This window comes from Colossoma macropomum, unplaced genomic scaffold (genome assembly GCF_904425465.1).
Source record: "Colossoma macropomum unplaced genomic scaffold, Colossoma_macropomum, whole genome shotgun sequence".
NCBI classification, from domain to species: Eukaryota; Metazoa; Chordata; class Actinopteri; order Characiformes; family Serrasalmidae; genus Colossoma; species Colossoma macropomum.
The window spans coordinates 24,075,191-24,089,098 of NW_023494802.1; the positions used below are offsets into that span (position 1 = coordinate 24,075,191).

The 13,908-nt window shown below is 41.2% G+C and overlaps 1 protein-coding gene across 7 annotated transcripts in view; it reads right to left on the bottom strand.

Annotated features, from left to right (window-relative positions):
- The window catches only part of LOC118821995 (ankyrin repeat and SAM domain-containing protein 1A), a 116,961-nt gene that overhangs the window by 16,110 nt on the left and 86,943 nt on the right, over positions 1 to 13,908 (bottom strand). For all 7 annotated transcript variants that reach the window (XM_036590741.1, XM_036590739.1, XM_036590744.1 and 4 more), the window contains 3 exons: positions 9,277 to 9,389; positions 2,757 to 2,855; positions 1,125 to 1,271 (listed from right to left, as the gene is read on the bottom strand). In XM_036590741.1, the coding sequence (XP_036446634.1) occupies positions 1,125 to 1,271; positions 2,757 to 2,855; positions 9,277 to 9,389 (359 nt within the window). The remainder of the gene's footprint in view (positions 1 to 1,124; positions 1,272 to 2,756; positions 2,856 to 9,276; positions 9,390 to 13,908) is intronic.

The window sequence follows — 13,908 nt, forward strand, 5'->3', positions numbered from 1 at the left end:
TCTGAGTTTTTTATTCAGCCAATCTACAAAAATTGTAGTATTTTTTTTAAGTGATCCCCTACACCCTGTACATCTCTTCAAGGGTTGTATTACAGAAACTCTGAAATCTGATCTGTTTAGTCTCCATGATGACTTCAGTACAGACTGAATTTAGGACAGTAGCTATTACAGAATAACAGTTCTTAACTTCATAATATTATCATTAACTCCAGATAAGAAAACAGTATCACAAAAACATCCTAACTAGACTAAACCTCCTAAATACTGTCCTAACTTTAGGATAAACCCCAACAGTGTCCTAACCTCTGCTTAACCTTCCGTTTCTATCGTTTTTAGGCAGCTGTGTCAGGCAGCATAATTCACTACTAGCATAATGACGCTACATTTATTTATACTGTAAAACGCTGCTTTAACTTGTGAGATGTTTTTCTTTTCTAACTCTGCGTTTTAAAAATCTCAGACTCTGCAGACACGATATCCACTGTCCCCTCTTATTACCTTCATGTGTTACTGTTGATGATAAAATATTACAGTGATGGTGATGAATAAGGAGGAGACAGAGGTGAACGTGTGTCTGTTTATTAGGAGGAATAACGTTAGACTGAAACCGGGGAGCGGCGGTGCTCTGATAAACAGCAGGGGGCACTCTCACAGTATTCACAACTTACAGTTCATCACAGTTTAGTTTGACCTTTTTTGCATCAGTTGTTACATTTTAACATTATTTTGATTATGTGTTTATGTTTCAGATGTGTGTTTATGATCAGTTGCTAGGAAACAGACATGCCAGCTGTCGACTTTGATAGAGCAGGTTAAGATTTCCTAACTGGAGATAAGATGCTGTAGGATAAGATAAAATTCCTAAATTGAGATCAGATTTGCTTTCTGTAATACAAATTTGTGAACAATCTTATCTTGAGCTGCCAGATCTTAAGACAAAAAGAGAAAAAGCTTCTGTAATACAGCCTTAGAGTCTTATTTTAGAAAAGTGATGAGTTTTCCAGGATATGGGCACTTTAATCCTCTAATGAAGGACAGGCTGCAGAGGACACAGAGCAGCAAAGAGCTGAATCAGTGCTGGCTGGATGAGCTCGTATAGTGTCTCTGTGTGCAGGTTCTCTCACATTGACGATCTCCAGCTCCCACAAGTTCTTCACACACTCCAGCGTGCGGTATCCACTGGTGAGGAAGTTGTGCAGATACTCAGTCAGACCCAACGAGTCAAGCCAGGAAGAGAGAGACGTACTGCCGTCACAGCCCAGAGCTTTTACCTGGAAATACACATAAATACGTTTAAATATCTATGCAGTGTAAATGAAAACTGAATATATAATAATGAGTTCACAGTACTTCAAAGGGGAATGTCACTGATCTTTAGAAAACTCTGCATAATCAAAAGGTTCAGAGTCATTCAGAGCAGTTTCTCTGTTCTACAGAAACTTACAGAGTCAGAATTGTTCACAGTGGTGGTAATACGAACCAGACGTCCACCTTTTAAAGCTCCCTTACAGAAAGTTATTACACGGAATGGTTATTTATACGCTGCCTGAGACACTGTTTTATGACAGTTTTGAAAAGATTTTGGCTAAAACATGTTCAGAAGAATCTTCAGAGCACTCTTAAAATCCTATTTTGTTCAGATTCGCCACTTATTTACCATCATCAACATTCCATTTAAAATTCAGAAGACACATGTAGTTTCACTGGTGGTTTTGGATAGTAAATCTTAATATTTGTGTTGTGGTCATGGCGACGCCTGGTTCCTATCACCACCACTGTAAAGAAATCTGAACCATTTCACACCAAACCATTTTGAATCACTCTGTTTACACCTTACACACTCAATTATGGGGGAATTTTGGAAAATAAATGGAATCCTCCTTTCAAAAGCTGCAGTTAGGCTGGTGAGGACAAAAATTATATTGTGATTAATTGTGTATTATTCCTGATCGAAGTGGAGTGAATCATTCTAAACTTTCAATCTATACCACATTAGTGTTAATTAGTCAGTAATTAATTAGTCAATAATGTCAAAGTGTGTTTATCAATGGTGAACTGTGACTATTAAAGCTTGGCTTTCATTTTTTGGGTCATAAATGTCTAAATTCAGTGAAACACAGCTCTACTATAAAGCAATTTTTGCTAGCGCTCCTAAGGGATTTCTAATAGTGTATTAGCACTAAGCTAAAGGCAATTCATGAAAATATTTTGGACATCCTACATTAAACACAGACATCTGAAGCTTGTAAAAGTTGTTCCATGTGTTTTATCTGAAGGTTATAACAGTCATTTTACAGTTTTACAGAAACTCCTTCAGTAAAGAGTCCTGTATAGAGCTGCAGCCCCTGTTTTACATTCCTAACAACTAACCAGAACCTGCTTAGACTAAGACTCATATTCACAGGCAGTTATCTAGAACCTTTAGAAGATGGAGAGTGATGGTTGCACCCATTGTAAATCTGAGTGCGATTTGTTGATTCCTCTGTTAATTATGTTGGTAGCTAATCTAACGTGTAAGACCTTCAGTGCAGCTCCTGATATCCTGACCAATGGGAGAGCAGCTCAGCTGAATCTACCCAGATACCAATCCTGATTTTTTGTTGGATGTTCCAACCCTTTTGATTCCAACCAAAGCTCAATGAAATAAGAGTATTTCTTCCATATTATTTTTTATTGCACAGAAATCATTAGGCCTTCTCTGAAGATCTAGAAGGTTCTAAAGGGTTCCCCGCTGCACTACAGAGTGTATGCTGAACCTTTGGTAGAGTTCGAGCAGCGCTGAGTAGTTTCCTCCTGTGGGACGCGTCCGTAATCCCGATCTCCCTCAGATCCTGCTCCTCCATCACATTACTGCCCTACAGACACACACACACCATCACATGTCATTAATAAACCCTGCCCCCTTCATTCACCCCAAAAAAAAACTTATCAGCCACAGTGACTCAGGTATCACATTCCATAATCACAATCAGTACATCAGCAGTTCTTAAACTCACTTATTTTTGTTTCCTCATTAAACACAGACGTATAATGAGAACAAGTTCAGTGGAGAAGAAGAAGCTCAGAGCAGCTAAAGGTAAAAGAGGTAGAGGATGTCCAGCAGACGAATGGACAGACAGACACCAGGGGGCACAGCAAATTCAGACAGTTTAGTGGCTGTCTGGGATCCAGCTCACTTTAGGTTTACGTGAGGTAAAATTAGCTAGAACTAACTATTTCAGTCTCAGTGTGAACTTCACAAAGTTCACAGACAGACCAACAGAGTGACGGAAACAGAAACATCTTTATTAACGACTCTTTATTTTCTTTATTTATATAGAGAGCGCGAATATAGAGAGAGAGCAGCGGTGAGAGGAGTACAGATTACGCTGATGAAATAAACGAGCGCACTGAAGCAGCCTAATTAAGTTGTTTCTGTGTGAGTAATGACAAGAGAGAGAGGAGGGGGGAGGGGGAGAGGGGGAGAGAGAGAGAGAGAGAAGAGAGACAAAGTAACTGACCCAGGTTCAGTCCATCTCTGTTTACACTGCTCTCTGATCTCCATTCTGATACATTTTTAATCACTTTGCAGGAAAATAATCTCACTGATATTTTGGACTGAAACAGAATATGCAGCTTATATTTATATACATTTCAGCTTCAGTAAGATCTTTAATACTGGAATTCAGATTACACTGGATATTCAGCATCACAACAAACCAAAATCAACCCCAAACATCAGGACACTGAGAATTTATAACCTCTTAGAAAATGAGACCAGTCATTGGAGTGTGGTTGTGTCTATAGTATAAGCCCCACCCACTCCAGTGTAGAGGATGAAGAGGAAAGAAAGAAAAAAGAAAGAAAGAAAGAACAAGCACAAGGTGGCTGTTTCTACTGAAGCGGTCAGTAAGTGGAAGCACAAGGTGGGTGTTTCTATTAAAGTGGCCAGTTAGTGGAAGTACAAGGCAGGTGTTTCTAATAAAGTGGCCAGTTAGTGGAAGTACAAGGTGGGGTATGAGCTAGTGGAGAATCTAGAGCCTCAGTGGAGTTTCAAAATCAGCCAGTTTGCATGGACAGATGAATGAGCTGCACTGAGCATGCTCAGATTTTGTGATATAAATCAGGTGAAGTACACTGAGGCACTGAGCCAACCAGCCAGTGCTGACCTTCACACAGACACGGCCACACTTGCCTACCTCCACCAACCTGAACACAGCAGCTCCTACACAATCAAACAGCTTCAGCTGCTCACTCCAAATCTGCTGAGACATGTTTGGTGTCTGAAGTTTGCTTCTGTAGCTTTAGCACTGGAGCTACGAGGCTAACAGGTAATGAAAGCTCATACAGAGTCAGAATTGTTCACAATGGTGGTGATAGGAACCAGACATCCACCTCTAAAAGCTCCCTCACAGCAAGTTATTACATGAAATTATTATGAATACACTGCCTGATGTCTGAGACATTGTTTTATGATATTTTTGAGACAATTTTAAACTCCATTCATGGTGGAGGGATACATAATATGCAGGGCACTGTGAGGCAAAATAGTCCCCAAAGAAAACTTATTATGTCAGATTTTCCACTATTTTCCATCGACAACATTCCATATAAAACTAAGAAGACACATGAAGGTTGACTGGTGGTTTGGATAGTAAATAAAATGACTATATATTTGTGTTGTAGTCATGGTGAACCCTGGTTCCTATCACCACCACTGTAGAGATTTGAATCAGTTTCACACCAAACCACTTTGAATCACTCTGTTTACATCTCACACACTCAATCATAGGGAGATTTTGGGAAATTGGTCCACAGTCCAACTCCACAGTCTGAGGCACGTGTGTGACGATTAGCGGCATGCTAATTAGCAATATTTTTCCATTATATCAGGCACAAATGGTGTATAAACGATTTTCTGTTTAGTTGGGTGATGAAGCCTCAGCTCGTACAGAAGGTCACACAAACACAAGCTCAGGCGTCCAAGCTCATTATTCCTGCACTGCAGGTGGGCGGGGCTCCATCCCCATCCGAGCCAGTGGAGGGAGTAATTTATAATGCAGCAGAACTCTCGCCAGGCCAGCTGAGACCTTCATCTCCGACACCATCAATCCACATTAGCACTCAGGCTAAACATACAGCGTGGCTAACAGCTTTCATAAAGGCTGATGGGCTCATTCACCTTCTGCTGGACCACTGTACTGTCCTCAGGACCTCCAATCTCTACACATTATGACAAATATTATTACTCCTATTTATCTGCCTTAAGCACACATCTGTAAACTCACAATTTAAAACCTGCTAAGACTATGTGGGGCTTCGCTGGGAAACGTGGAGAAGAAAAGTCCATGAGGTGTGGACAGTAGTGAAGAATGTGTGGGAATCAGTTTCACATTACCCAGATCACTTTATCAGTACCAGCACTCTTCTGTCAATTTTTGTGCATCTAATCTTCTAGCAATACAGTCTGCAACACACCGATAGAAAGCTGGAAATCACTGGATGCGATTCCCACAAACCATTTTATTATCCGTTATTCACAGCAGTTACGATCGTCTCATTTGCAACACAAGCACCGAGTGAACAAATTCCAGCAAATCTGTGTCTTAACCTTCAAAGCTTTGCCGCTCCCCACAGAGATATCATAATCCAAAACGTGGTCTGATAACATGGCAAGAGTCAGGGATCAGTTTAGAGATCTATGAGTCAGGAGGAAATAAACTCCTCTATTCTAGACTCTGTTACTCTGTGGCAGTGTGTGCGCTTACACACACTCAATGGTTCGATCATAATCTGATTTCTGCAGTTATCTGATTATTAAAATGGTTGTGTAATCAGCACACTGATTTCTTAGATCGAAGTAAGGTCTAGAAATCCGATTTAAAAAATCAGATAAAGAGATCAGGATTTTAGCTCAGTCATCAGACTTCTTAGTGCATATAAACACTTACTCTGATTTCTTTTGGATTTCTTAGTCTGCACATGTGCACATTTAGTAAAAGAAATCCAGTATCTTTCTAGGTATCAGCTCTGGCTTTTGTTTTCTGGCAGTGTTTGAGCTGAACGGCCGTTCTAGTTAGGATACATTCTCTGAATAGACAACAAAGCACTTTTGTAAGTCGCTCTGGATAAGAGCTTCTGCTAAATGCTGTAAATATAAGTGTGAACATTGCTTCTATTAATTTGGGTATGCCATTTCAGGCAAAAATGGCATGACAGTGAACAGGTTAAATATTTACGATTGACAGTGTGAGGTCGTCTTCAAGACTAGAGGAGCTCCAGAATGCTGAGACAAGCCCTATATGAATTGGATTAGTTAATCCAGGCAGCGATAACATTACTGCATGATGAGTGAGCTTCTAATAGGTTGTATTTTCTACAAACCTGGATGAGCTCATATGATCACAGAAAGCTCAAAGCTATATATATTTATTATAAAATAAAGGTCTGTTTTATTCCTGCAGCTGCTGTTATAATTACCTCTGCAATCAGCCTGCAGGAGCTTGACTTTATGCTCTTTCTCCTCCAGCCAGTGTAGAGAGGATGGAGATGAAGTTCCACCATCCAGAACAAGTAAACGGTTCTGCAGCATCCATCGTTTTGCGATTTAGGAAGTGTTAAATACTAAGTTGAAAAATTAAACAGTGTGTAATTTATAGTGTTTCATTTTCACGACACATTTCAGACAACGAACACATCCTGGCTAATCAGCTATGTTTTGGCTAAACTGAAAAACGGAAACTATCACCAAACTATGACTTTAAAAGGTGAAATACAGCGAGCTGTCTGTGCGTCCTCTGCTGAAAACACTGATGATGCTCTTGTTTATGTTCCAGCTGAGTGATGCTGACTTGGCAGCTTCTGTACTTGCCAAACAAGCTTCACTGCAAAATCCTACAGCTGACATATTCAGTCATACACTCCTACAGCAAATAATGCTCAGTCATATATACATAGAGCAGCTATGTTCAAACACATATACCACTTTGTAGATGTAAAGTCGGAGATGATGGCTCATCTGCTGCTGCACAGTTTGTGTTGGTCATCTTCTAGTCCTTCATCAGTGGTCACAGGACGCTGCCCACAGGACGCTGTTGGCTGGATATTTTTGGTTCTCAGTCCAGCAGTGACACTGAGGTGTTTAAGAACTCCAGCAGCCCTGCTGTGTCTGATCCACTCGCACCAGTACAACACACTAACACACCACCACCACATCAGTGTCACTGCAGTGCTGAGAATGACCCACCACCCAAATAACACCTGCTCTGTGGGGGTCCTGTGGGGTCCTGACCACTGAAACAAGAGGTGGACTTAGTGAAGTGGCTGGTTGGTGCAAACCTCAGTAATACATTCAGACTGCTTGTAACACTGTTTGCTACAGATGCAGCTGCAGGTTCTATTCATCTCGCAGGACTTTAAACAGTCCTCGAGTGCCTCTCAATGAGCAGCGAGTCGACAGGTAAATTTAGACTCTACATAGTGAAGAGATGAGCGAGACGGAGCTGTCTGTAAGGGCCGTAACCCCAGAGCTGCACACAGAATCATTCATGCTACATCTAATATACATCAAGAGTGAGTGCTTGGAGTGATGGAGCGTGGGAGAAGACGGCTTGTTAAAATTTAGAACAGAATCAAAGCCGAGGGGGCCGAGATCACACAGGCTAATCAAAAAATGAAACTCTGCTAGCATGGATTTCAGAACATGTACATTACACGAGGGGCTGAGAAGTTGTCTGTTTCTGAGACTTTAGGAGGAACAGCTCACAAAACACTGAACTATAATGAGCAGATCTTTACAACCGAGTGACCAATTAACTAAGGTTCTGGACTTTACATGGTTCACCCCAATAACAGCAGCAGTACTGGATTCAGCACTTCAGGAACTTAATCAGTTTCAGTGAGAGACAATTAGAGACACAAAAGATGTGACAAAATGATGAAGAGCACAGGAAAAGGAAGAGGAATAGGAATGTGTGCAGAACGATTCACAAAATTCATAACTGGGTTTGATAAAATCTCAATTCAACATTTTGCGGTGCAACCAAAAGATAAAGTGCCTGAAAAGTCAATTTGTTCTTGTTAATATATTAAAGCTTCCATTTTCAGCATTTTAACATAACATAAGTAAAATATTAGAGACTTTATAATGACACAGTGGAATTTAGCCTATTGGCCTCTTTGCATCAGAAACGTTAAAGAAAAACTTGCTAACGCCAACACAAACTGATCTGTTAGCCCCAAGCTAACACACTGGTTGAAAGCTAACACAAAAGTCATGAGCTAATACAAAGGTCATGAGCTAACACTCTAGTCATGAGCTAGCAGACTAGTTGCGAGCTAGCACACTAGTCATGAGCTAACACACTAGCTATGAGCTAACACACTAACTATGAGCTAACGCACTAGCTATGAGCTAACACACTAGCCCTGAGCTAATACTCTAGTTATGAGCGAACACACTAGGCATGAGCGAACACACTAGTTATGAGCGAACACACAGGCAACAGTACAATGATGCATTACAATACAATATGCTACATTAGATTGTTACATGTATTTGTACAATTGTCAGGAACTCAATTATTTCAAAAGAAACATAAATCATAAAGCCTCATAGTCTCACCTTCCACTGACATACTATACATTTTTTCAAACATTTAGCCACCTGTGAGCTATTAATTTAAAAGTAACTCTGTTCTCCCACTCAAAACAACCATGAAATAGCAAATAAAATGAAGAGTCAAAGTATTTCCACCATAGGTGGCTGAGATAGTTTGTTTTGTTATCACTTTAGACATTATTCTGGGAGGTAGGGATGTCCCGATCTGCACTGTAACCACCAATCGGGTCCTTTAATATAAGTACTGAATTTACACATTTTCGTACATAATTTAGCCAAATAGTTCACACTTCTAGCACATTAAAGTTAGACAAGTCAATCCAATTTAGGCATGACATTCAGAGTCGGCAATTACTTAAAATGCTACAATAAAATAACTTCATATTTTGGTACACATTGTGGTCTCAAGAGTGTCAAATATGTTACAGTTGTATTTTGAAAACACTCACACTTTGCCTGTGGCCAGTTTATAGTTTGGCTAACTTAAGTGCTGAAGGTTTTGGATAATGTCCATTTAGGACACCACTAGGACAGCCGGAACGAAAGATTGGGCTTAAAGTATCAGTCTAGCAGAACATGTCTGATTCTTTGAAATCAGACCGGGATGTCCCTGACAACAAGCACAAGACATAGTGTTTACTTTGTGCATATGTGTGTTTTGCTTGTCAGTTACTCACCATGAAGCGCAGGTCATCGAAGCCGTTCAGCAGCAGTTTGCTCTCGTACTGCGGCAGGCCCACATGCTCCAGCCAATCACCCACAGGCTGGTCCAACAGCCGGCTGACCCCACCTGCTGACAGAGGGAAACGCTTCAGCAGGGAAAAACCCCGCAGCCGGTAGCATCGGCACCCGGAGGACGACATGTGGCACTGCCACATCATCCTCGGCCAGCAGTGCCGGGAGCATAAGCACCAGGAGGGCAGGGGCGACAGCGTCCTGGCAGAGAGAGGGGCACCAGTGCCCGAGAATTCACCAAAGAAAAGTGGGAGGGTACGGGTCAGGGTTTACAGCGGTCTGGGTTTGATGGTCAAGTGGTCAAGGTGGTTAAATAGAGTCCAGAAGCAGGCATTCCAGAGCAGGACATCATCAAATACTAAACTTGGGCTCCTTCAGAATAACTGTCAGAACTGCTAGAGAAATATTCAGAAGTTTGTCTAAAGATCAAACACTCCAGTTTTAATTAAGGCCATTGTACAAATGACCTTTTCTCCTGAACAGTCCAAGTGTTCATAATTACATCCATAAGAGTTTCAAAAAGTTCTGAACAATAACCACATTTGTTCGGGAAAAGTTCAGAAGTTATGCCTAAAGATTAAACTGTCCAGGTTGATGCAGGTTCTCAGTTCCTGATTAAGACCAGAATACACCACTTCACTGCAGCCCACAGGTTTAAGGTTCCACAAAAGTACCCACTGGAGTCACAACAACAATCTCCAACAAATAGTGACCCAGGAAAAGCTTAAAACCAGTAATTTCTAAAAGAGTACACTTGCAGATCCTCATTCTTGTCAAACGGACTTCTTCGAATGTTCCAGGTTATCATTTTCAGATTAAGATACAAGTCCACTGGACAAATAGCAAGTCTCACCACACAGCATGGAAATACATCCACAGTATGTAGAAAGTGTTTGTGCCCCCAGAAAAAGCAATCTCCTGCTTGCTTAAAATCAGGGAATTGCCTCTTTTCTGAAAGAGCAAGCTTGCAGATCCACTCTGATTGACTGGGTTCCTTAATGAGAATAGACTGCAGCGGATGGCAAGACGAAGAAATAAACATCAGCAAGCTGTTGGTGGGTCTCTCCTGAGCAGGCGGAGCTTTAGAGAAACCAGGGATCAGATCATTAGGCCAACAACAAGACCCATGTGGTCCCTGTCTCTCTGCCCACAACAAAGTCTTGCACGCAAATCAAAGAAGTCGTCCCTGCAGATCCTGGTGAATGAAGCCACATGCCACGCTTGCCAAGCAACGCACCCAGAGTAGCAATTAACGCTCCGGTTTATAGCAGCTAATTAAATGCTAATTATGTTATGGCATAAAAGCCAGAGCCTTCTCGGAGTCTTGCAAAATTTCTAGCTGAAAGTCAGCGCAACTGGGCACGAGGGTCTTAACAGCATCCTGGAAACTCTTAAATCTAATGGGCTGCCGATTTTCTTCAGCCTAAGTGCATGCAGACGGGATCCTGATTCAATCTCCGCTAGGAGCTAAAGTGGCCTGGCTTGCATGACTTGCATTTGCCAAATTCGCTAAGCGCTTTTCATGATCAAAAAGGTGCACAAGCTCATGATAACACATTAAAAGCAGAGAGAGAGCTGGGCCAGTTCCCACAGCTCGGCACAGCTGTTATCTGCTTTTACTATTTTTTCTATCACCAGCACTAGAGTGCAGCATCAATTACGCGCCCCTTTTGTCAACCCCAGATATACTCAAACTTGATAACTCCGCTACAGAGAGCATAAACACCAGCTTACCTCAAACCTCCTCTGATCAGAAGAGCAGAAGCAAAGCTTTGAGATAAATCCACACTAAACTGACTCATTAGGGTTAGAAACTAACATTCTCAAGCAAGAGTCCGGCTCTACTGTAACTTAGTTTTGAGACTTGGTTGAAGGAAGCCTTTCCAGAAACGTTTAAGAATGAGCGTCAGGAGCGAATCCCACAGTCGAAATCCAGGCTTTGCAGTATCGTTTCCCCCGAGCATTAGGTGATTGGATATCTGGAGTATTCCGCTGCTGAATTTGAGCAAAACTTAATCTCTACTCCGGACGATCGCTCCAGGCTCGGTCATGGAATTTGAGCAGAAACTGTGACCACGTAATCCCAAGGATGTGAAAGCTGCTATCCTCCAGTCAATTCTGCTCTGCAGCCTTCTGTTCTGTCTCCTTCCCTCGCGCTCTCACTTGCTCTCGATCCTCCGCTGCCTCCCTCCTCCCTCTCTCTCCACCCGCCTCTTTCCCCTTCAGAGAAACCGCAGGGCTGGTGTTCATTGTCTGAGGAGTCAAGCAATCGTTACGCTCAACAAATTTCTGTCCCCCGCCCTTTTTGTACCCTTTCCCCACCTCTCTCTTTCTGTTTCGTCATGTCACTAGGGACAGCAGTGATGACCAGCAGGTCTCACAGAGACAAGAAGGTTGTCTCTCAACACTAAATGATCTCAGCAAATGCTAATTAACAGGTTATCCATGTCACGCTCGATGGAACCACTGACATCACTGATCACAATCTAAAGGAAGAACATGCATGAGTGCACCCCCGCCCAGACTTATTACTATGCTGCAGGGCAAACCAATTCATCCCCTAACCCACACTCACATTAATATTTTAGTACATTTCCCCATACAGACCACTGCAAACACAGCAAGAGCTGCCAAAGTGTTGCAACAGGATTGTCAAACTTTATATCAACAACAACTAATGCTATAAAATGGAGATAAATTACATAAAACTTAAAGTTAGGACTCTCATGATCTCTCAATTAAATAACACAAACAATTAATAAACCGTTAAACCAGCTTAGTGATTTGTTTAAATGATGCAGTGAATCTGCAGGTCAGTATAACATTGTGTTCAGCTATCTCCACAAAAAGGAGCTATCAGCACTCAAATCAGTTTTGAGAGCATCACTGAAAAAGAGGAAACCCACACCAGCAGGATCTCACTACTTTATGTATGTTTATAGCTACAAACTGTGTGTATATGATGTAAAATACTAAGTACTGCCAGACAGTTTAGCTCTATTTGTAGTTAATTTTGTACACATATTTAGAACTGACACGTTTATAAATACATAAAAAAATTAATATTTACAACAATCTTTCAGTACAGTTTGGCAAAGGCAGGTAAGGTGAATCCTGAGAGAAAATCTTATTCACCTTTATTTCAATTTCAACACACAAAATGAGTGTAGAATTTATGTAATATATTAATATTATATATATATACACACTTTAGGTAGGGAATATTTTTTTTCCTTCATTGTATTTGTTATGCTAATTCCAAATCCTAAATAAACTAAATTTCAGTTTCAGCTTTTGGCCAAGATTTTTTATTTCACTGCATCACTGTTATTAACACTGTACCTTCATCACACAGAGGGCGATGACACTGAGACGCTAAATATTACCATAATAATCAGCAGAGGGACACGACAAAGCCCTCCAAGAAGAGAACATTTCTCCAACTAGGGTGCCTGCAGGAAACAGGAAATGAGGTCGTAGGCATAGGCGTCTATGGGACAGACAGAAGACTCGTCCTCTAGCTGAGTTGACGCAGAGAGAACAAATCATAACTGGGTCAAAAACCCAGAAAGAACAGACAGAACACACTGATCCATCACGAGAGCCCATTAGTACAACAGAACCGGAACGAGAACAAGACTCTAAAGTAGAGGACCTTCAGGCAAGCTCCTTAGAACAAAAGCAATAACATATAACACAGAGCTGCATGGACAGGAACAGCACTGACCACACACTGTCCTCCACTGAGGTGATACTGATCAAGAGGCAGCTAACGCAGAGTCACTGTCTGGTTAAGTGGAGTCATTAACTCTCTGCTGCAATCAGGTTAATGACTTTATGATACAGTCACAGACAGAAATCCTGAACAGTGAAAAAATCTTTGTTGGTAGTGAAAATTGATGGTGTTACAAAACCTAATGTGCTCACCAGCAGCTGATTTAGTGCCTCTGAGCCCAAAGTTACACCAAAATGAAAGATTTTACAAAACAGATGGGTGTGACACTAGTCCCCCAATAAGAGAACACCCTGGATCGAAATCCACCAATAGCAGAACACCTTTGGCTAAAAATCCACCAAAAGGAGAATACCTTTGGCTAAAACTTCACCAATAGGAGAACACCTTGGACAAATTCCACCAATAGGAGAACATATTTGGCTAAAAAATCCACCAATAAGATAACATCCTGGATTAAAAACCACCAATAGGAGAACAGCTTGCATATAAATGAACCAATAGGAGAACAATTTGGTTAAAAATCAACTTTTGGCTAAAAATCCACCATTGGAGCACCCCTTGGCTAAAAATCCATTATTTGGAGAACATCTTGGCTAAAAATCCACCAATAGGAGAACACCTTTCGCCAAAAATCTACCAAGAAGAGAGCTTCTTGGCTAAAAAAAAAATCACCATTAGGAGAACACCTTGGATAGAAATCTACCAATAGGAGAACACCTTGGCTAAAAATCCATTAATAGGAGAACACCTTGGCTAAAAATCCACCAAAAGAAGAACACCCAGGCTAAAAATCTATAAATAGGAGAACACCCTGGCTAAAAATCCATAAATAGGACAA